Source organism: Rhinoderma darwinii, chromosome 13, assembly GCF_050947455.1.
Source record: "Rhinoderma darwinii isolate aRhiDar2 chromosome 13, aRhiDar2.hap1, whole genome shotgun sequence".
Taxonomy (NCBI): domain Eukaryota; kingdom Metazoa; phylum Chordata; class Amphibia; order Anura; family Rhinodermatidae; genus Rhinoderma; species Rhinoderma darwinii.
Window position 1 is genome coordinate 45,087,842 of NC_134699.1, and position 24,953 is coordinate 45,112,794.

A 24,953-nucleotide genomic window follows, 5' to 3' on the forward strand; every position below is an offset into this window, starting at 1 on the left:
CCGCAAAAATCACAACATCTGCTATTTATTGTGTTTTTTTTTACATCCCCGTTGAATTCAAAGGGGAAAACCCGCAACAGAAAAGTAGCGATTCCACAGCATAAATTGACATGCCTCAGATTAAAAAAAACACACCGCAGGTCAATTTATAAAATTTTTGTTGGCTAATTTTTTATGCAGCTTTGTTCAAGTCTCATCCACTTTGCTGTTACTGTAATACACTGCGGATTTTCCACAATGAAATTCCTTGCGGAAAATCCGCAGTATATATGCCACGTGAGAGCCCGTAATATGGTAACATAGTGAAGTTGAAAAAAAAAAGTCTATCTAATTCAAGGCAATGTTGATCCAAGCCAATTGTCTTCATCTTACTAGAAATATTCCAGACTCCAAAAATTATATTCAAAATAAATCCATGATTTCAGGCTGGATTCACACATTGCGTGGATAGACGTGGATCCAGGAGGGAGGAGAAGAAGTATAAGAACTTCATTCATATATCCCATTCCTTTTCAAACCATTCCGGCTTTGGCGCAAAAATCTGCATCACAATATGCAACAAATATGCAGGGTGTGAATCCAGTCTAACAGTAGAAACTCCTATGCTGATGGTTAAAGGCTATGTAAACCTTTTGAATGGCATTTTTATATATATAAATTATTTTTACATTTTGAGATACAGTTGCTCTGTATTCTCTATAGCTGTATCTTTCGCTATGACCTGAATCCGTCAGTCCCGTGAACCTAGCGGGTCCAGTGTCAGCGGGTCCTCAGTGTCTCTGACACACAGGATCCACCTGTAATCTATCAAATCCAGTTATGAACAGAGACACGCCGGACCCGCTTTTACTAAACCAGTCAGAACCGCGTACCACCGCGTAAACCAGTCGAGCCACTATACAATATAATGCCCCTTAGCTGCCCCCATACAGTATAATGCTCCATAGCTGTCCCTAGTGCCAGTGCCCACATAGTCCCACAGTCCCCATGTAGATAGTGCCACACACAGTGCCCATGTAGATATCACCACAGTGTCCCCTGTAGATAGTGCCACAGTACCCATGTAGATAGTGCCACAGTACCCATGTAGATAGTGCTACCCAGCCCTGTAGATAGCGATATCCCCCCTGTAGCAATTGGGACTCCCTCTAGGGGCGGAATCCCCAGCCAGAGCGTTGGCAATGCCGTGACCGGGGATTTCGCTACAGGAGGAGCCACTAACGTCACTGTCCATGTGGTCCTTTAGGAGCGGCATCCCCAGCCAGAGCGTTGGCAATGCCGTGACCGGGGATTCCGCTACAGGAGGAGCCACTAACGTCACTGTCCATGTGGTCCTCTAGGAGCGGAACCCCAGCTATAGCGTCGGCAACGCTCTGGCCGGGGATTCCGCTACAGGAGGAGTCATTAACGTCACTGTCCATGTGGTCCTCTAGGAGCGGAACCCCAGCTATAGCGTCGGCAACGCTCTGGCCGGGGATTCCGCTACAGGAGGAGCCATTAACGTCACTGTCCATGTGGTTCTCTAGGAGCGGAACCCCAGCTATAGCGTCGGCAACGCTCTGGCCGGGGATTCCGCTATAGGAGGAGCCACTAACGTCACTGTCCATATATTGGACAGTGACATCAGGGATTCACTCTAGAAGCGGAATACCCGGCCATAACGTTGGCAATGCTCTAGCAGGGGATTCCACTCCAGGAGGAGCCAGTGACGTCACTGTCCATATTTGGATAGTGACGTCAGGGATTTCGTCTAGTAGCGGAATCTCCGGCCATAGCGTTGCAACGCTCTGGCAGGGGATTCTGCTATGGAGGAGCCACTGACGTCCATGTCCATATATGGACAGTGACATCATGGTCTTCCCCGGGCTCAGCGCTTAAAGTAGTACTGTGCCCGGTGAGTCCTCAAGTGTGTACTAATGATCAAGCTGATGGTTCTTGAGAACGCAGATACGGTTGACACCAGGAGTCTAGAACATACCACTGCCCGAAATCCGGGACTGCCCCGCTGAATCCAGGACGGTTGGGAGGTATGGGCACAGCACTTTATGTGCGCACTGCCTCTGCACATTCAGGGAGATTATGCGCCCCTGAGTCCCCCTGAATCCGGACTGTAAGGTGCACAGGCTTTTTATATTTTTATTCTTTTTTTTTTGCTAAAAACTGTGTTTTATAGTCAAAAAAAGATGGTACTATTTGCATTTCATTGTGGTAAAATCTGGCTACTAACTGTATATTATGAATGTTTGTGTCTCAGGCTCATGATGAAGCGCTGAAGGGAGAGTGGCAGAACTTTTTAAACTTATGCATCTGTCAGGAGAACCATCTAAAGAATGCAGAGGACTACAAGAAGGTAAGGAGTGACAAGGCTACTATTGAAGTCCATTTCACTTTCGTGGAAGGTGTTTTTGTAGAAACAATGTCAACCTTTTAGGCTCAGTTCACATAGGTGTTGGTTTTCTGTTCTGTCTGGGCTATGCTGTTGTTTTCAGCAAGAACACTGTCATCAGCAACGTTATTCTTGCCATCAAAAACAGCAGAATCCTAATGGAAACCTGATGTACTCTATTATAAGCCAATAGGATTTATCATACCAGTCACGGCTCCATTAACACTGGAAACTATGGCAGTAGTGTGAACACATCCTTAGCTTGTAGCAGAATAGGTAATTATGCCGCTTTTAAGAATAGATGGACCAATGTATAAAGGAAGCAGTGTTCAGAATAGAAACAAGAGACTACACAAAAAAACTAAGAGTAAAAAGGTGTACAAATCCCCCAAAAAGTGTGCTAAAAAAAATAATCATATCTCTATAGGCTATATTCAGACGGACGTGTGAGTCTATAGACTTGAGTCTATTGAGGGATCTGTGAAAACTGACAAAAATAGGACATCAACAGCCATGTGAACAACCAGATAGAAATACATGCAGCCGTGTGACAACCGTAAAAAAAAAAAAAACAACCGTCACATGGACTATTTATACATTTGTCTGAATAAGCCCTTATAGTGTAGCTTATATCTCTATCCTCAAATACAAGCTATTGATCCCAGTTATCAGCAGAAACGGACTTTAGTGTTTAATAGGATTACTGAGGGGATGTCCAGAAAAATGTCTGCACTTTTAGAAGATTGGTATTTCAGGATTTTCGCTTCTTTGAAGTAGCATGACATTTTAATTATTTATATTTTCCAATACAACTGCTCATAACACCTAAAAAAGGCAAATAAATATATATAAAGCTCTGTTCACACCACGTTTGTGGTATATGTCCAGCATACAAGGCAGGGTTTGCGTATTCATAGATTTCTATAGACTCAACATATGCCAAAACATATGCAATATATTCAGGCGGTAATAATCGGCATACCTTTTTTGATATCTCCCCCAAAGATGTATTTTTATTATGGTATACAGTTGCATTCATCGGGGCTATATGTCCATCATATTTGCTGGGAGATTATTCTAAAAGGGAAGGTGAGTGAATAGAGCCGTATCTGACATCTAGAGAATGAAAACACTTGACACTACTAAGTAAAAGCCAGTTTATTGGTATTTGTGAAGTTTCTTGACTTGAATTTATGCAATAATTCTAAAGAAAATCTGTTTATATGTTATCACCAATGGGGTGATATTATTGGGAGGAGAGTAATTTTCTTGTACAATAAAGTCTGTTGTAAGCTCCTTATTTCACAAACAAAATTGTGAAGTTAAAACAGAAACAAGCCCAAGTTTAAAGCAGAACGTCATGGTGCATATACAATAAATTGTGGTGCTGTGTCAATTTAGTATTGTCCTCTAAAAAAAACAATCGTCTCCATTCTCTTTGTAAAGTTTCATGATGATGGAGACTCTGTGGCGGAAACCTTGAAGACTGTGCGGAACAACCTAGACACCAAATACACCCAACCAAACCCACAGGTGCCAGGGGCAGTATCCGAGCTACTTCTACAGCTGGAGAAGGAGGATAAGCAGCTGATCCAGGCTGAGAAAACCTTGTCTGAACTCAAGCAAAAAGTACCGGAAATTGTTCCCATCAAACAGAGGAGGATGAGACCAAAGCAGCCGGTTAATTTAGACACCATCTGTGATTGGGATTCAGGAGATGTACGTTTCTAATCTAATGCATAATCATTAGTTGTTTTATTGTACTACATAGTTCCCCAGTCACAATGAATATTAAAATGGAAATAGCCTATATGACCAATGTATCGATGACTGTCACCCTACTGTGTACTGCCAGTGATAAGTTTTTAGCTCTTGTATCGAGTTATCGTAAGGTTATGACAACCCCGGAGACACTAGGATATGATGGTATTTGGAGCTACCAGCAGCTGGGGAGCCACTGGTTGGGGGAAAGACTTTAGAAGATAAAAAGTAAAAAATAAATCTTAAGCCTTTATGGCACAGATGAAAAAAAAAACCTTCTTGTTCTTAGATATACTAGTACATTCATAAATTAGTTAAACTTATAATGAGATCTAGTATTTATAATTTCATGCGAGAAAGGCACCTAAGCTATTTTCTAAACCATTGGCATTGCTAAGATTCTATAGTTCATCACCCATACAATGAATGATGGTAGAGGAGATGACAATACAATAATACAATTAGACTAATAGATGGGAGATCAAGCAGAACTAGGTCAAGGTTGAAATTAATAAAAGGTGGCCATACACATGAGATGAAGCCGAACCCTCCAATTTTGGTGGGGCCAGCTGACCATCTATTGTGTATAGTGGTGTCCCGACTCTCCCCTGGTGGCAGATGTTGGGGAAGAGAAGGATCGGAAGTGTTGGATTTCAACATGCCCGATTATTTTGTTGGTAAGGAGATAAACCGCTGTGAGAGGTGTCTGGCTGCAGGTTACTCTTTTGTCTTTATTGAGAACACACATGCACACTCAGCCGATTTTACACGTGTATGGCATGCTTAAGACATAAATGGCTCGGTAAACCGTCTCGAAACTCCTTTGTCAAAAACTGATAAGCCACCTCTCTCCTTCAGGTCCAACTAAACAAAGGAGAGTCATACACGCTAACAGATAACAGCAAGAAAGTGAACTGGGTTGTGCAAGGTTCTGGTGATGGAGGAACCAAGGATGCCCCAGCTGCTTGTTTTGTCATCCCTCCCCCAGACCCAGAGTCTATTGAAAGGTTAAAGAGGTGAGTATTACAAGATAAATACGATCAAAATGACCACCTTACCTGTTTTATTAGTTATGAAAACCAAGAGGATCATTATCGGGCAGGATGGAAAATGTCTATGGAATATTACCACTTACAGGGTTATGTCCATGATCGTCCTCAGGCTACAATGCAACCTGAATTTGTTCAATCGGGCCGTTACTATCAATGATAAATAGGACTTATTTTGGCTCATCTGAGTTTGAGATTCAGCTTCAGAACATAATCTCAGCTGCTGCTTCTACTATCAATTCCTACAGTTTTCCTCTATATATGTGTTTTTTCTAATCATGGTCCAAATATTTACCAGGTTGGATGCTGAATTAAATGATTTGAAAAAGAAAAAGGCATCGGTGCAAAACACTTTGAAATCAAGCACCCGGGAGCCTCAAAAACCCAGTCAGCTAGGTAAGACGCTAATACATGGCCACTGTAAAAAGTAAAGTCATCCCAGTAGTTTGGGCCTAGTTTTTTATTCTAAATGTATATTTCTTGCCAAAGGAACCTTGTGGATACAATTTATATGATTTATGGGAAATGGTTTGTTGCTGCCAATTTTGATACTAATGTGGTAATGGTCATATGTTTTGTCATATCTGTACAGCTCCAGTTGGTGGTGCCCCTATCCCGCCAACTCGCACATCAAGTGTCCCTAGTGAGGAACCTCAAGGAACACAGATTCTTAACAAGTTAAACAATATCTATGGAAACTTGCAAGACACGGAACAGGAGGTACTGACAAGGCTGCATTCCCCTGTGAACAGAGCTTCACCAAGCCAGGATCTAACTAGTAGGCTAAAGGAGCAGGAGGTGAGTGATTGAAGAGCTTCAGCGCTTACAAATGGCTTTCCATATTGGTGATTTTAACAAGAACATTCTGTATATGTAACGGTAATGTCAGCTGGAATTGCGATATAAACCGATCAGTTATAACATTATATTATGAATAACATTGCTTATCTTATTACAATGGCACCTGTCAAAGGGTAAGATATATTAGGCAGCAAGTGAACCATCATTTCTTAAAGTTGATGTGTTAAATGCATGAAAAATGGCAAGCTTAAGGATCTGAGCAACTTTGACATGGGCCAAATTGTGATGGCTAAACTACTTGGTCAGAGCATCCCCAAAACATCAGGTCTTGTAGTGGAGTTCCTGGTTTGCAGTGGTCAGTACCTACCAAACGTGGCAAAGGGAAGTGTAACGTCTCTGGGGAAATTAACCCACTGTGCTACTCTGCCGTAACGGAGTAGCTGCTGGCCAGACAGGTCTATGACAGTCACTGGTCGATGATACCTGGATGGCAAGCTGATGCCGGATTACAGGCGGTAGGCTTGTGCAGGATAGCTTAAAGCTGGCTTGTGCTGGATAATCGGAAGCAGACATGTGCTGGGTAATCGGAAGCTGGCTTGTGCTGGATAATCGGAAGCTGGCTTGTGCTGGATTATCTACTTGTCACGGACACTGGACACGGATACTAGGGACGTCACGAACACTGGACACAGATACTGGCATCGTCACGGAGACTGGATACAGATACTGGAGTCGTCACGGACACTGGACTTAACACGGATACGGGATACAGGACTGGACACGGATGCTGGTTAGTCACGGAAACAGGTTTCAGGGAACCAGACACGGAACCTTCACAGCCTAACACAGGGTTAGAACTATCATTGCTCAGGCACTGAGGAAGTGGGCAGTGTTCTTTAAATAATCCAGGATGTGCTGGGATTGGTTAGAGGCAATATTCCTGGTCACGCGCTAGGCCTTTAAGAGCTGGGACGAGCGCACGCACCCTATGTGCATAAGCTGAGTGCAGAGGAGAGAGCAGAGTGCGCCGGTGTCCCTAGGTAGGGAGACACGAGCGTCACGGACAAACAAGTTGGTGGCCGCTGAGTTGAGTGAGACCCACCCCCCCCCCCCAGATCTACAGGAAGGACAACCGGCAACAGGGTCATGGAGGCCCAAGACTCATTGATGCGCATGGGGAGCAAAGGCTATCCGTCTGGTTTCGATCCCGAAGAAGAGTTACTGTGACATAAGTCATTGAAAAAGTTAATGATGGCTTTGATAGAAAGGTGTCAAAACACAGAGTTCATCAAACCTTGGGTTTTGGCATTCATGTGGATGTTACAATGACACGTACCACCTACCTAAACATTGTTGCAGCCAAATAAACCCCTTCGTGGTAACAGTGTTCCCCAATGGCAGTGGCCTATTTCAAAATGATAATGCGTCCTGCCACACTACAATAATTTTTCAGCAATGGTTTGAAGAACATGGCAAAGAGTTCAAGGTGTCGACTTGGCTGCTAAATTCCCCAGATCTAAATCTGATCGACCATCTGTGGGATGTTCTGGAAAAACAAATCCGATCCATAGAGGCCCCAACTCGCAACTTACAGGGACTTAAAGGATCTGCTGCAAATATCTTGGTGGCAGATACCACAGGACAACTTCCGAGGTTTTGTGGAGTCCATGCCTTGACAGGTCAGAGCTGTTTTGGCGGCACGAGGTGAACCTACACAATATTAGGCAGATTGTTTTAATATAATCCAGTGAAGTGACTAGAATGTAGGATAAATGTGTTTTAACATAACTTGCATGCACATAATAAAGTATTGAAGGAAAAAAGACCAAAAAATATGAAACCCACCAGAGCGGTCACAATAATAGCATTTTACCTGTTGTCTCAGGGAACTGCCCAGCGCCTCCAAATGATTGCGTCAGAAAGAGATGCTGCAAAAAGAGAATGTGAAAACTTCCTGTCAAAGAAACCATCAGGAGCAACAGCCACTCAGCTCCCTACAACACTAGCCAACGTGAACAACAAATACAATGACGTCAAGGCCCTGTCATCACTCTATGGAGAAGAGTAAGTAGGGGGAACTACTGTGTCGGTACGGGTTATAGACCGGTACATTATTATTTTATTTCTTTTCTAGTGCTTAAATAGCACCAACATATTCCGCAGCATTGTACAAAGACTATCACATCAGTCTTTGTCTCCAAACGGGTTCACGGTCTAAATTCCTTATCTCAAAACACACATGCACACAGTAGGGCCATTTTTATAAGAAGCCATTTAACTTATCGGAATGTTTTTACAGTGTGGGAGAAAAGCAAAGTACTCGGAGAAAACCCACGTAAACATGGGGAGATGTTGCCCTTGGTCAGATTAAAACCCAGGACCCTATTGCTGAAGGCAACAGTGCTAAGTCCTCAGCTGTCCACAAAGGGACAGCTTTGGAAATATTCAGCGCCAAAATTAAACCTCTAGGACATTTTGTGAGCATATGTGTGAATAAGCATGACAATATATACAAAAAATGTCAGATCTGCCATTACATTGATATTGATGGTACGTTGAACATTGCAGAGCTAAAGCATCACTTAACCTGGAAAATCAGATGAAAAAGACTGATAATATGATCAGAGGCTTTGAGAGTTTCTTGGCAGAGGACAGAGTAATTCCTCATACATCTAGTGGTGTCCAGGAACATGCAAGTCAGATTCAGGTAAGACATCATAATTTTGACTTGAGCCACCTCAGAACAGAATAAAATGCCCATTTTTTGCACTATACGCTGCTGAACAGGTCTCATAATATTCACGATCGACAGGGGGGGCGTGATCTACAGGGGGGCGTGGGTGGCTCTATCTATAGGGGGGCTGTGTGGCGCTATCTAGAGGGGGGTGTGGCACTATATACAGAGGGCACTGTGGCATTATCTACAGGGGGTGTGTGGCACTATATACACAGAGCAGTGTGGCATTATCTACAGAGGGCAATGTGGCATTATCTACACATGAAATTAATCAGTTTCCAAAACGGACAGTGAAAAACGGATGCAAAACGTGTCACAATCAGAACAAAACACGGACACGGAACGGATTCAAAATAGATGCAAAACACTCGTCAAAAACAAACAGAGACGAACGTTTTTAATGGCCGACACCCGGACTCTGTCTTGTGAATAGAAACAACAGCAATCCCGGCGTGGTGTGGGGTGGGTAGGAGATGCGGGTGGGATTGGGTAGCTGTAAAGAAGCCCAAAACTAGCTACTCCCTGAAGTTAGGGCTAGTGTTTGCCGCCTTTGCAGGTTCACAAGGCTGCTTCGAACATCTGATCTAAGGTGAGTGGACAGCAACTGCCTTCTGGGCTCTCCCTCTTTGCGCCGGCCTCGGCACTGCACTGATTACACACGTGACCTTACAATGTGGGTGTCAGACTTCAGTATGGCACCGAGGCCGGAGCAAAGAAGAAGAGCCCTGACATGCCAGGATCACGTCAGAAGTTTTGAGCAATGACAAGTACACAACATATATCTAATCTATCACAAACAATGCAGCACTCTGATAAAATTGTCAGATTTTCTGATCGTAGACTACCTTTTTTGGTGGACCATTGGGGTAATAACTGATGTTAAAAACAGATGGTAAAAACTAATGACAACTGATGGTTTTGTAGTAAAGATTGTGAAAAAAGCCTGATGGAAACTGATACATTTTTGCATCAGTTTTTGCATCGGTTGTAATCGCTTGAGAGACAAAAAACTGATATATGTGAACGCACCCTAAAAATTTACATGGGATCGATAGCAGCTCGATCACATGCAGGACCCGTTGAAACTGAACTCGTCAGTCCCGCGGACCTGACACATACAGGTTTCAGCTGCTCTGTCTACAGGATACAAAGCAGCTGTATCTCAAAAAGTAAAAATAATTTTTAATAAAAAGTATTTTGAAAGTTGCAGCAAACACACTGATACACGTATTTTTGAAAAAAGCAACGATTTCAAAAGGTGTATATAGCCTTTAATATGTCCGTTTTACTAAATACAGATGTGTCCGCCCTTAGCTTTTCTTATGTTATACAATTCGTCATGATAACAATATAATATAATCTCACCCCAATGAGTAAAAATATGTAACCGTTAACGTATACGGTTTTTTTTTAACACGGGAGTCTATAGCCGACGAATGGCATCCAGTAAAAAAAAAAAAGTATACATTCAGAAGCTGCTGAATGATGTCACCAGCCTGTGCCCACTTGCTTCATAGACAACACTGTGCTGATGTCTTATGTTCAACCACTTTAATGCGTACACGATTTTATTTTTATGCAAACCTAATAAGGTGAATGTCTATTTGCAACCTTGCGTCCAAATCGACCCTGTTTAAGATGACAATATCATAGTCTACAATTCCACTTATACTGTACGTCTTACCACAATTATGATTTTAGATGTTTTGTATTATTGGGGTTATTCCCATATTAGACATTTATGGCATATCCACAGGATGTATGTCATAAATGTCTGAAAGATGGGGTCCCACCTCTGGGACCTCCACCTATCTCCATAACTGGACCCAGAATGAAGAGGTGGCTGCAATTATGAAAACAGCTGAGCTTGCTGTGCCACGCTGTTTTTGTAAGTCCCATACACTTCTATGGGAGATACGCAAACAGCTTAGCACAGTAAGTTCGGCTAAATCCGTAATCCCGCCACCTCTTTACTCGTTCACCGCCTGAATGTGGCCAGCAGCTGCCTCACTATGCGTAATAGGGACAGGGGACCCCTGTTCTGGAGGTAGGTGTGGATCCCAGAGGTGGGACCCGCATTCATTATACATAAATGGCATATCCTGTGAATATGCCGGAAATTTCTAAGATGGGAATAGTCCTTTAAAAAGGTAACCACTATTAGTTTCATTTGCTGGACTTGAGTTTGTTTGTTTTTTTGTTTCCTTCAGAAAATGAAGAAAGACCTTGTGGACAAACAGGACAATCTTCTGAAACTAAACAGGAGCTTAAAGGACACAGAATTGGCATGCAACACCCTTCAGAGTAACACTCAAGAGCACAGTCCTGACCTACCACATCAGCGCATCCAGGTCCAAAAACTTAATGACAGATACCATGCCGTCGCTGACCAGCTGGACCAAAGGTAAGAAACACAAAGTGATGGCAAAACAGAGGTGCGAAAACACTGCCCTATCTTCTGTTAATAGCATTAGATGACCAATAGACCAGTACCATCATAATCTCACAGTGAATTTATTGAAGTGACTCGAATTAGGGCTTATTTGTTCCAGTTCTGTAGACTAATATTTAAAAATGACTCCAAGTATGGATCTGAGCTCCTCACCAAAACTATATTAAAGGGATATTATACTTTTAATTACTGATGGAATATCCCCAACATATGCCATCAATATGTTATCGGTGTGGCTCCAATTGCTGGGATCCCCAACGATGATAAGACTAAGTGCCGCAGCCCCTTCTCGCCCGTGCTCCGTGTCGGTTATAGAATATGGCACAATGTCTGGTAAAACTCGTCACAGCTCCTTCATTCTCGTGATTGTTAGCTGTCCCAGCGGTCAGACCAAAGGGATATGGACAGTCTTTCTGCCTTCCCTCATTAAGTATGTAAAACATCGGTGGGGCAAAAAAAATCCAACTCACCTCTTCTGAGCTCTTCGCGACTCCTCTTTTGGACCCACAGCTTCAGGATGGAGAGGGCGTGCAGATGCGGGGGAGTGACATCACTAGCTGTGCCCACCTGCTCTATCCACTTACAATGTGCTGATGTCTAATGTGAGTCGTTAGCACAGTGTAGGCAGCATCTCTGTTCACCCATACAGCCACTGCGATGAAGTGGTAGTCTGGAAATATGGCTACAGCACTCACCATGAGTACTGCTGGGATCACGGTAATGACTGAGGAAAAGGATGTCAGGCCTGAATATAGTTATTGAGCTCTGACATCATATAAGCGATTATCACACATGATAGCTGCTTTAAGAAGGGTTTCCCAATCTTTTTCTACTGGGGTGGTGACCCATGGTTGAAGTCCATGCCACAATGAAAAAATATAGCTCAATTTACCGTTCATTTTTCTTCTGAACCCAATATAACATGAACATAAGAACAATAGGGTTCAATTATATTGTTAAACCTGAGATTGATGCAGCCATAAAATCAAGCACCTAGCCAGGCAGTCTGCCTTAGGATACCACCATTGCAACAAGTCAGTCTGCAAAATTTCTTCCCACCTAGATATTCCACGATCAACTTCGAGTGGTATTATTTTAAAGTGGAAGCGTTTTGGAGCCATAGCAACTCAGCCACGAAGTGGCAGACCCCGTAAATTGACATAGTGGGATCGCCGAGTGCTGAGGAGCATAATGCATAACAGTCGCCAACGGTCTGCTGACTTAATAACCTCCAGTTCCAAACCTTCTCTAGCATTAACATCAGAACAACAACTGTGCTCAGTGAGCGTCCTGGCATGGGTTTCCATGGCCGAGCAGCTACCATGCAAGCCTTACATTAACAAGCACAATGCCAAGCAAAGGATGAAGGTGTGTAAAGCACGCCACCACTGGACTCTGGAGAAGTGGAAACGTGTTCTTTGGAGTTAAACAATCACACTTCTCTATCTGATGAACGAGTGTAGGTTTGGCGAATGCCTGGAGAACATTACCTGCCTGACTGCATTGTGTCACCTTCAGTGGCGTAGCTACCGCTGTAGCAGCCATAGCGGCTGCTACGGGGCCCGCGGCATGAGGGGGCCCATGCCGCCTACCGGGACGGGCTGCCCTTTGCCGTTGGAGTCGCTATGGCTGCTACAGCGGTAGCCACATTCAATAGTACCTGCGTCCTTAGGATTCAGATACTATTGTACACTATGGCAGGGCAGGGAGGTATCTCCCCGCCCTGCCGTTTACAACAAGTTACCCCCTACACTTAGGGTAAGGGGTAACTTGCTGATTGGTGGGTGTCTGACAGCTGGGACCCCCACCGTTTACAAGAATGGAGGTCCCGAACCCCTCGTTTAAACTGCGGCAGGTCGCACATGCGCACTGCCGCTCCATTCATTCTCTATGGAAGTGTCGGAGACAGCCGAGTGCATAGGGGGTAACTTGTTGTAACCGGAATACTCATTTAACTAGGTTAAAGGCTGTTCGGCCTGTAGCCTATCTGGCACAGGGACAGGATTCCATTTAGATTGTGCCATACAGCCCCTCAGTAGATATAGTGTCACACGTTATACTCACCTAGGCCCACGATGAACGGAGCTTCTACAAAGCCTTCTCAACGCGACCGGATCATTGCGTAGGCCAGCGTGATCCAGTGACGTCATCACGCCGGCCTACACAATTATCCGGTCGCGTTGAGAAGGCTGTGTAGAAGCTCTGTTCGTTGTGGGAACAGGGCCTAGGTGAGTATAACGTGTGACATTATATCTACTGTGGGGCTGTATGGAGCAACCTACAGAGAACTGTAGGGCGGTATCTACAGGGGGAGGTGGGGGGCACTGTCTACAAGGGGGGCTGTATGGCACAGTCTACAAGGGGGAGGGGGCACTATCTACAAGGGGGTGTTACACTGTCTACGGGGGGGCTGTATGGCACAATCTGCAGGGGGGCACTATTTACAAGGGGTGCTGTGTGTGGCACTTAGGGGAGGGGGGACCGAGTCAAAAGTTTGCTATGGGGCCCAGTCTTTCCTAGTTACGCCCCTGGTCATCTGTAAAGTTTGGTGGTGGAGGGATAATGCTACAGGGGTTGTTCTTCAGGGGTTGGCCTATGCCCTTAGTTCCAGTGAATGGAAATCTTAATGCTTTAGCATCCCATGACGTTTGACAATTATATGCTTCCAACTGTGTGGGAACAGTTTGGGTTTCGGCCTTTTCTGTTCCAGCATGACTGTGCCCCAGTGCACAAAGCAAGTTCCATAAAGGCATGGTTGGGTGAGTTTTGTGTAGAAGAACTTGACTGGCCCGCACAGAGACCTTACCTCAACCCCATCGAACACGATTGGGTTGAACGAGAAAGGAGATTGCGAGTCTATCTGACCTCACAAATGCTCTTTTGACTGAATAGGCAAAAATTCCAACAGACACCCCAAAATCTTGTAGAAAGCCTTCCCAGAAGAGTAGAAGCTGTTTTAGTTGCAAAGGGGGTACCAACTGTATATTATTGCCTTTGGATTTATAATGGGCTGTCACAAAAGATCCTATATGTGTTGGTGTCCTACTACATTTGCCCATACAGTGTATTTTATATTTGACTGTTCTTTTATGATCACTAAGCCAATTCAATCAAATGCTGTTTTCCTTCAGAGAGAAGATGCTCAGAGATACCAATTTGCCCTACCAGCAGTTTAAATCCTGCAGTGATGGCTTAGAATCCTGGCTGAAAGGTTTACCACATAACCAGATCACACCATCAGATACTCCTAGTCAGATCAACTACAAATTGCAAAGCCAGAAGGTAAGTGTGTCTGGCGTGGTAATAAATTAAAAAGGTCATACATCTACACAGCAGTAGTCCCTATATTATATAGGATAATTATTATATAAATATAATTTACTAGTGGTAAAGGAACGGTCAAGAAATGTATTACCCACAGTGATATATTTTAAGCAACAAATATTTAGACATTGAATTGATATTTAGCTATAGTATAGATCTACAGTTAAATGGGTTATAGGAGATCCGAAAAACATGGCTGCTTTCTTCAATTTGAGGGTATGTTCACACACACACTATTTACGGACGTAATTCGGGCATTTTACGCCTCGAATTACATCCGAAAATGCGCCTCAATAGCGTTGGCAAACATCTGCCCATTGAAAGCAATGGGCTGACGTTTGTCTGTTCACACGAAGCGTATATTTACGCGTCGCTGTCAAAAGACGGCGCGTAAATAGACGCCCACGCCAAAGAAGTGTCCTGTCACTTCTTGGGACGTAATTGGAGCTGTTATTCATTGACTCCAATGAAAAGCAGCGCCAATTACGGCCGTAATGGACGCGGCGTTCAAGCGCCTGCACATGCCGTTACGGCTGAAATTACGGGGATGTTTCCTCCTGAAAACATCCCCGTAATTTCAGCCGTTACGGACGCTGTCGTGTGAACATACCCTAATGGGATTAGGCAGCAATACCAGACACAATTGTTGCACTGTTTCTGGAAGAAAGCAGTCATGTTTTACTCATGCAATCCTTTTAAATACTTTAAGGGTATGTACACACACACTAATTACGTCTGTAATTGACGGACGTATTTCGGCCGCAAGTACCGGACCGAACACAGTGCAGGGAGCCGGGCTCCTAGCATCATACTTATGTACGATGCTAGGAGTCCCTGCCTCGCTGCAGGACAACTGTCCCGTACTGTAATCATGTATTCAGTACGGGACAGTAGTTCCACGGAGAGGCAGGGACTCCTAGCATCGTACATAAGTATGATGCTAGGAGCCCGGCTCCATGCACTGTGTTCGGTCCGGGACTTGCGGCCGAAATACGTCCGTCAATTACGGACGTAATTAGTGTGTGTGCACATACCCTAAAGAGAACCTTTCACCTCCCCATATATGTGCAGGTGAGTGCAGCATGTAATGGAGAGGGCTGCACAAACCCTGGGGCACTCCGTTATTTAGATATCGGTGCCGTTATATTTGGCCCCCGATATTTAAATAACCCCCTGAACTGTCAATGGGGCGTGTAATGGCAAGGGGGCGTGTAATATCGCTGTGACACTGTCCAATCAGCTACGGACAGTGCCACAGCAAGAGCTAGAGAGAGGGGAGCATGTGCGCGCGCACGCTCTCACTCATATTTCAGCTCTCGGCAGACAAGTACTGTGTGATCGCTCGCGAGTTCAGGCGGTTATTTAAATATCGGGCGCCAAAAATAACGACACCGATATCTAAATAACGGAGATGGGTAGGAAAAAAATGTAAAGCGCCCAAGAGTTTTTGCAGCCCTGCCTATTACATGCTGCACAAGTATGGGCAGGTGAAAGGTTCTCTTTAAGTGGAGCTTAAACATAGTGAAGTTTAACATACTTTATTTGTGCAGAAGTACCTTTGCCAGCTTGTAACAGGTGGGAAAGTGTTTATGATGGTTACTGCTCCGCAGAGGAAATTGCACAGCAAGAACTTCAGACGACACAGGTATAAGATGCCGAACAGAACTTTACTCTAACTGAGGCACAATCTTCATGGTTACAATATTTGCTACATAAGCTTGACGGTTTCACTAATAAATAGGCGCTATACTTATCGCTTTCTGATTTAACTGGTGAGAATGGGACACCGTGTTGGCTACTGGTTCAGTCTCAAGTTAAACTTGTGGAGCAGCGGATCTTTGTTTTCAAATGAAGTGCTGAGCTAGTGATACGCCATTCAGCCCCCTGTAGGGAATGTCACACAGCCCCCTGTAGGGAATGTCACACAGCCCTCTGTAGGTAGTGCCACACAGCCCTCTGTAGGTAATTCCACACAGTCCCCTGTAGGTAATGCCACACAGCCCCCCTGTAGGTTGTCACACAGCCATCTGTAGGTAGTGCCACACAGCCCTCTGTAGGTAGTGCCACACAGCCCTCTGTAGGTAGTGCCACACAGCCCTCTGTAGGTAGTGCCACACAGCCCTCTGTAGGTAATGCCACAAAGGCCCCCGGGTAGGTAATGCCACACAGCCCGCTGTAGGTAGTTCTACACAGCACAGCATAGATGGCACCCCCCACATTTCTGTAGATAGATACACCGTTCCAGGAGAAGTCCCTTACTTCACTGTGTCCATATATGGACACAGTGAAGTCAGGGACTTCTCCTGGAGCAGAACCCTCCTACAGGCAGCAAAAAAATACCCTCCTCCTCACATGCACTTCGCACTGTGAGGAGGAGGAGAGAGCGAGCGAAGGAAGACATGGCCGTCACTCGGAACTCATTCCAGTGATTGCCGTGTATTACCCGGCCCCATAGACTTCTATGGGAGCCGGGCAGCCAGGAGAACGGCCAAAAATAGGGCATGTCCCATTTTTTGACTGGTAAATTAATAACCTCAGTAGTGTAATTCACCCCTGTGACGTGGCCGAAGAGCGGCGATCGTCTCAAAGGAGACGTTAATATTTGATGTACGGCATATCCTCCTTAAAAGCTCCCTAATTCCCTGCCAGCCAATCAGCAACACTGGGGAGGAAGTGCGGGCAGACTATTTCTTTCCGTTTCTACGGGCACCACAGCAGCTTCATAGGATGCCACTGGTGGAATTATATGTGACATGATAAATATACTGTATAAATATATAATTTCAGAGGCTAGTGGATGAAATCCAGAGGAAGGAGCCAGAAAAGAATAACCTGGTGCAGGTTTACAAAGACTTGTCAGATTCTCTCAATGTAAGTTGCTTCTTGATGACATCAGCCTATAAAGAAATAAAAGACCATGTCGAGCAACATCTGGAGAAACCAGACGAGATTTCAGATCAGTGGGGATTGCAATGAAATACTGCTTAGATTTTGTGCTAAATTAGGGACACCAGCTTCTTCATCAGGTCATTTGAAGACAAAAGTTTTACACCTGTTCCAAAAGAGAACCTGCAGTACGTGTATTTTTAGTGTTGCTTGTATCGTGTCTCCTTAGGCCCTGTTCACACGGAGTTTTTTGCAGGCAGAACATTCTGCCTGGAAAAATCAGCTCCGTTTTTTTTTAAGTGGTTTTGCACCACACGCACTTTTTGCCGCGGTGTTTTACCGCGGTTTTTTTCCTATTTCTTCCACAGACAGAGGTAGTAACCGCGAGTGTGTTTTGCTGAAAAACACATCAAAACTCGCGGCCAAAAAACGAGTTTATTTCCGTCTCCCATTGATTTCAATGGGGTTTTTGAGGCTGAAAACGCTTGTCGCCTCTTTTTCCTGCTATTTTTATTTTTTTTTTGCTCCCGGGAAAAAACCGCCTCCACCTCCCATTGAAATAAAAAAAACGTAAGTAAACGAAAGAGAAAAAAAAACCTCTGTGTGAACAGGGCCTTAGAGACAACTCCATTTTAAATTATCTTTATTCCTCAAAATCCTAATTGACCTCCCTTTTCTAGTTTTCACGTCATATTGTCCTCTTGACTACAGACAATGACAAGCAATGGAGCTCTGCTCATAAATGCAGGCAGTGCTGCGGGCCATCACACTACAAAAAACGCATGTATATAGCGAGTTAATGGGAAAAAACATGTCAAAAATTGGATAAGGCCTAACAGTGTGCCTTAAAACCCATTGATGACAACCCTTATGTGTTTATGCTGCAGCCAATATGGGACCTTATTTAGAAAAACCACATTTTTATGGCATTCCAGGATAAAGCCCCTTTACAGTCTCTGTAATATAGAGAACCATGTAGTCGCAGTATAGGATTGTACATTGCATTGTTCTGTATATGACTTCTTGATGCTGAACCAAACCGTATAACATTAAAGGGGTTGTTCCGGGAAATTATGGTCTATCCTTAGATTGAGGACCTTCACCGATTAGCAGAAGGAAGGGCAAAGCGAACTCACTGGCCCTTCTTTGTTTATCCAGTCAGAGTGTTGTACCTACAGGTGTGGCTGTGACTGATACTGCAAATGAATGTGCCAGGCACAACCACACCGGTATGTACAAACAATGAAGAAAACCCTTTATCCTGGTGATTAGAGGGAGATCCAGGGGGTCGGACACCCACCAATCATACATTGATGGCCTATCCTAAGGTTAGCCCAACAATTCCAAGTTCCAGACAACCCCTTTAACAGCTTCCACATCTCAGCCGTAATAAATATATGACGATGTGTAATGTTGTAATTTCTTATAGGATTATGAGGCTGAGGCCGACCGATATCGATCTACCTTGGATGACTCCATTGCCTCATCTCCTGGTAGTACATCCAAGGTCAACGCGCTTCAAGAAAGCATTGCAAACAAGGTTGGTCCGTTTTCCAAACTCATATCAAGGAGAAATAATTTAGTACGATAGATTAATCTTTTTTTGCTCTGTAGGAAAAGGATTTGGTAAAACGTTACACAGAGGCAGCAGTGGAGAGCAAGCAGCAGTTGAATCAAATGGAATTCGCCAAGAGGGTTTTAGATAAGGTATTGTAAAATTCATTGCTTCATACTTCCTATATTGTCTTTGTTTAAATCTTTATCACTTTTGTGATTAAGTTAGCAGGACAAAATTAATAATTTATTTGACTAAGACTCAACTTACTATAGAACGCACCCAGGTTTTAGACAATGGAAAATAATTTTAAAAAAAATTCATATAGATTTGTCACGATACCAGAATTTGGACTTCGATACCGATACTTTGTGTAGTATTGCGATTCTCGGTACCAAAACGATACTTTTCCGATAATAAAAAAAAAAGTTCTTCTATTTTCTGATGTGAGGCACATGGTGTGATGAATTTTGGACCTCCAAGTGCATCAATTAACCCCATTATGTTTCTCTATCATAATGAACAGGTACGTGGATGTTTAAAATTCATAATACTACGTGCCTCACATTAATAAGTGAAAGAAAGCAGTTTTTATTTTATTATTTACAGCGTACACATCATAAAGGACGCTTAAATTTGTTGTGCAGGTTATTATGGTCGCGACAATGTGTATATTTTATTCATTGAGACTTTTAATGTTTCTTGTAAATAATGTGTGTGTATTTTTTTTTCATTTTTAATTTTAACATTACTTTATTTTTTTTTTACTTTTTTATTTTCAAACTTTAATGTACTGGCATGTATCTTTATGCCAGTACATGAGCCTGTATACTGATAGTACACAGGCAGTTGTTAGGACATACCCAAGTATGCCCTAACAACCGGAAATATGGTCAGACAGTCCTGGGGTCCATATATGGACAGTGACGTCTGCAACAGTACTGGAGTCCCGGAGCAGAGTATCAGCTGATGCTTTGCTCGGGGACTCCAGTAGTGCTGCCGACGTCATTTTCCATATACAGTGACGTCGGCAGAAGTTGTGGAGTCCCCAAGCAGAGCATCAGCTAATGCTTTGCTCGGGGACTCCAGCGATAGGAAACCCCTGAATTGACCAAATATGGACGTCGGGAGCAGTGCTGGAGTCCTGAGCAAAGCGCTAGCTGATGCTCTGCTCGGGATTCAAGCAATAGGCAATGTGACAGCCCCTTGCGGTCATGTTCACGAACAGCACATGAAGCAAGAGCTCTGTCACGTGGGACTGTGTCGGAGCATCATCATTATTAGAAAAGCTCCAGCAGTTCCTGAATAATTCATGAGGTTTGAACTTCACCATTTAGAACAGAATTTTTAATTAAAGTATATTAGTAAGTTACTTAGTTTCACATAAATATATTATTGCAATGCAATTTTTGGTCAATGGATAACCACTTTAAGGGCTAATGAAGCCATCATTAGATCATAATAATCTCACTAGCTACCACCTATAAGACCTAGATACCATTATGCATGAAACTCCAGTAGCAGTCCATAGGTTGCTAAAATAGCAAAAAAAAAAAACAACATAAACCTCTGAAATACTTCCCTAGAGAACATGGATTTTCACAAAACAATACAAATGCAGCTGAATACAACTGTGTTTTGGTTCTTAAGTATAGAATAGATAATCTGTAACTATGTTCTTGTTGTTTCTTTAGTCAGATACGCAGGATGGAGTCCAGTTGTCAATGCAGCATAACCTGCGCTCAGAAAACACGTTGCGTTCAGCTAAGGAATCCGAAACCTTGTCAAAGGAACTGGAGGAAGAGAAAAGGAAGGTAGCTCAAGTACAGAAGACACTGGAGGAAAACAGAAAGAGGATACTTCTGCTAAAGACACAGAGACCTGTGGAAAGACTGGAAGAGAAGGAAATGGTGCAATACTACAGAGAACCCAGGCTTGAGAGTGAGCTGGCAACGCTAAAGAACCAAGCAGACAGTGCCAACAAGGACAGAGAAAATACACAGTCTGAAATAAATGTGGTTAGCAAGAAGCTGGTTACTCTGGAAAGCCAGAGGAAGAGCATCAAACCACAGCTATTAACAAAAGAAGTTACAGAGATAGAGAGAGATGCTAATTTAGAGGCTCAAGCCCAAACCCTCAGAAAAGAGATAAAACAACTAAAGGAAGAGAATAATTCAATTACACTGGAGTTAGAGCGCCTAAAAATGGAAGTAATGGTACTAGAGCAGAAACAACCTAATGTGAAAGAAAAAGTGGTGCTGAAGGAAGTAGTTAAACTCGAGAGGGATCCTGAGATGTTAAAGGCGACACGGGCATTAGAGTTGCAGATCGATGATGAAACTTTCCGGAGAAAGTCTCTTCAGGAAAACATTGTCAAGCTTAGAAACAAGACAGAAGAGCTGGAGAGACTGATTGAGTCTGTAGAACCTAAGGTCATTGTGAAGGAAGTAAAGAAAGTAGAGCAAGACCCAGAAATCCTGAAGGAGGCAGCTAGACTTAAAACATTAATAGAAGAAGAACGTAATAAAAGTGTGACTGTAACCCGAGAGTTATCGGAACTGCAATCAAAGTATGTGGTGGTAGAGAAGCAGAAACCCAGGGTGGAGATAAAGGAAAGGGTCAATGAAGTATTTATTGTGCAGCCAGAGACTGAAAAGGAGATTGCTAGGCTGAAATATGCTTTGCAAGACGTCAATTCTAAAAGGTCTTCCTATGAAAAAGAACTTAACACAACTCAAAATGAAATGTTTGTGCTGAAGTCACAAAAGCCTGTGGTGGAGTATAAAGAAATTGTCCAAGAAATAGTTAAGTTAGAGAAGAGCCCAGAAGTGATGAAAGAAATTGAAAGGGTGAAATCACAAATAAAAGACCTGGAGTCAACAAACAACAGGTATCAAGAACAAAAATCCAAGTTGATGAAGGAAAGAGATGACTGGAAAAGTGAAAGGTCAAAGGTAGAAACAAAAATTGTGAACAAAGAGTTTGTTAAGTATGAAAATGACCCAGTACTGATAAGAGAGGCAGAGCAACTGCGCCAAGAACTGCGCAATGAATCTCAGAAAAGAAGGGAAGTGGAAGACGTGGTTTACGACTTACAAAGCAAGTACATGTTGTTAGAGAGAAGGAAACCAGAAGAGAGAGTAGTGGTTCAAGAGGTAGTTCATGTCCAGAAAGATCCTAAGATAGCAGAAGAACACCATAGATTGAGCTGGACATTAGATGAGGAGGCTGGCAACAGACGACGCTTGGAACGGGAGGTACAACAATTACGTACGCAAGTGGAAGAAAAGGAGAGACTCCTGAATTTCCAGGAAGAAAGAGATAAAAAATTGGCGGCCGAAAGGGAGTTGCGACAGATCACTCTCAGAATTAAGGAGATTGAAGAAAGCCCTCCACCAGTACAGGAGAAGATTGTAATGGAAGAAGTAGTGAAAGTAGAAAAAGACCCTGTATTAGAGAAATCAGCTAATGCCTTTCGCAGTGAACTGGACAAAGAAAGGACACAGATACTCAACATTGAAAGGGAATGCAAAAATCTGCAGGTAAAGGTTGACATCTTACAGAGGGAGAAGTCTTTGGAAAAAACTATTTACAAAGAAGTCATTAGAGTGGAGAAGGATAAAGTGCTAGAGAATGAGAGGACCAGATTAAGAGAGATGTATAATAAGGAGCGTAATGCAAGGCAAGACATGGAAGATGAAAGCAGAAGACTGAAAGAGAAGATCGAAAGAGTAGATGCAATGAAAAGGACATGGTCAAAGGAGGAAGTGGACCTTCATAAGGCCAGAGCACAGGCACAACAAGAAAAGTCATTAATAGAAAAGGAATTATTGGAATTGAGGAGGCAACAGCAGCAAAAAAATGTGTTCTTGAGCAAAGAGTCACAGTTGCTCACGCAAAAGGCTGAGAATGAGCGTCAAAAGAAGATGCAGATGGGACAAGAGCTCTCTCTATGGGAATCCAAAATTTTAAAAGAGAAAGATTGCATTTATGAAAAGGAAAGAAACATTAGAGAGCTGCAGTCACGTGTCAACCGGGAAGAGCGTAATCAAGAGACTCAAATGAGGGAGACCAATGTCTCCACAAAAATATCCATCTTAGATCCCGACACTGGAAAGGAAATGTCACCATATGAAGCATACAAAAGAGGTATAATAGACCGCCATCAGTACATCCAATTGCAAGAATTAGAGTGTGACTGGGAAGAAATTTCCACAATGGGTTCTAGTGGTGAAATTTCTGTTCTACAAGATAAAAAAAGTGGTAAACAATATTCAATTGAAGATGCTCTAAGATCCAGAAAAATCACCAAAGAGGAGCTGGAATTGTACCGGGATGGAAGACTCCCAATTTCAGAATTTGCCCTGCTTGTGGCTGGAGAGAACAAACCCCAGTCAATGTCAATTGGATCTATAATTGGATCCAAGTCCCCAATCACCTCCCCTTCAAGCCAAACCCAAACTCGTAGCTTTTTCACACAAAGTGCACCGAAAGTCTTTCATGACGACAGCTTTCCCATTGCTGGCGTCTATGATACCAACGTGGACACCAAATGCACAATCAGGAGCGCAATGGCAAGAAAAATGTTAGATCCCACAACAGGCCAAAAGCTCCTGGAAGCTCAGGCAGCTACTGGTGGTATAATCGACATCATTAGCAAAGACAGGTATTCAGTTAATAAAGCTATAGACAGAGGGTTAATAGATAGCAGCAGCCCACAGAACTTACTTAATGCCCAGAAGGCTTTTACTGGTGTTGAGGACCCAGTCACCAAGAAGCGCCTGTCAGTAGGAGAGGCTGTGCAGAAGGGAATAATGCCCAAGGAGACAGCCTTGCCATACCTAGTGGTTCAGCATCTTACAGGGGGCCTGATTGATCCCAAAAAGACAGGCAGAATTCCACTGTCGGAGGCAACAGAGCAGGGTTTGATAACCAAGGAACTGGCTGCTCAGATTCAAGATGAGTCAACCTATGAAAAGAACCTGATTGATCCTTCCACTAAGGAGAAGGTGAACTACAAGGAGGCGATAGAACGATGCCGGAAAGACCCAGTTAGTGGCCTGCTTTTACTCCAAGGAGCTTCAGAGAGCTTTCAACACGCTGTATACCGTCCCGTGAATGCCATACCCTCCTTAACATCCTACAAGTACTAGTGGTAATGGCTGCCTGTCATATGTAACTTTGTTTTTTTTCTGCTATGTTAGTGTACCCTGTTTAATAATATGATATTGTTTCTCTGTGGGAAGAATTATATGTCTGTGGTGTATATTGCATGTCCTGTGCTGCTTAATAAACTGGAACTTATCTTTATTACACCTAAATTAGAGTATCTTTTTACAATTACCCTTGGTCCTTGGAATGGCTAATTACAGCCGCAAACGTCATGCTTTACCCCTATGCTAATTATAACTAGTTACGCAACATGGTTAACATGAGAAGAATAAAGTTGGATTCACACGAGCATGTTCGGTCCGTAAAGGACGGAACGTATTTCGGCCGCAAGTTCCAGACCGAACACACTGCAGGGAGCCGGTCTACTAGCATCATAGTTATGTACGACGCTAGGAGTCCCTGCCTCTCCGTGGAACTACTATCCCGTACTGAAAACATGAATACGTTCCGTCCTTTACGGACCATACATGCTCGTTTGAATCCAGCCTTAAAGAGGCTCTGTCACCAGATTTTGCAACCCCTATCTGCTATTGCAGCAGATAGGCGCTGCAATGTAGATTACAGTAACGTTTTTATTTTTAAAAAATGAGCATTTTTGGCCAAGTTATGACCATTTTTGTAGTTATGCAAATGAGGCTTGCAAAAGTCCAAGTGGGTGTGTTTAAAAGTAAAAGTCCAAGTGGGCGTGTATTATGTGCGTACATCGGGGCGTTTTTAATACTTTTACTAGCTGGACGCTCTGACGAGAAGTATCATCCACTTCTCTTCAGAACGCCCAGCTTCTGCCAGATCACGCTGTGACGTCACTCACAGGTCCTGCATCGTGTCAG

The 24,953-nt window shown here is 43.4% G+C and overlaps 1 protein-coding gene across 1 annotated transcript in view; it reads left to right on the forward strand.

Annotated features, from left to right (window-relative positions):
* The window catches only part of EVPL (envoplakin), a 33,389-nt gene extending 9,128 nt beyond the window's left edge, over nt 1–24,261 (forward strand). The window contains exons 8-20 of the mRNA XM_075846467.1: nt 2,255–2,350; nt 3,833–4,105; nt 5,006–5,163; nt 5,495–5,592; nt 5,789–5,994; nt 7,883–8,061; nt 8,566–8,704; nt 10,945–11,138; nt 14,318–14,468; nt 17,298–17,381; nt 18,826–18,936; nt 19,011–19,103; nt 20,646–24,261. Coding sequence (XP_075702582.1) covers nt 2,255–2,350; nt 3,833–4,105; nt 5,006–5,163; nt 5,495–5,592; nt 5,789–5,994; nt 7,883–8,061; nt 8,566–8,704; nt 10,945–11,138; nt 14,318–14,468; nt 17,298–17,381; nt 18,826–18,936; nt 19,011–19,103; nt 20,646–24,104 — 5,241 coding nt within the window. The 3' untranslated portion in view covers nt 24,105–24,261. The remainder of the gene's footprint in view (nt 1–2,254; nt 2,351–3,832; nt 4,106–5,005; nt 5,164–5,494; nt 5,593–5,788; nt 5,995–7,882; nt 8,062–8,565; nt 8,705–10,944; nt 11,139–14,317; nt 14,469–17,297; nt 17,382–18,825; nt 18,937–19,010; nt 19,104–20,645) is intronic.
* The last annotated feature ends 692 nt before the right edge of the window (nt 24,262–24,953 follow it).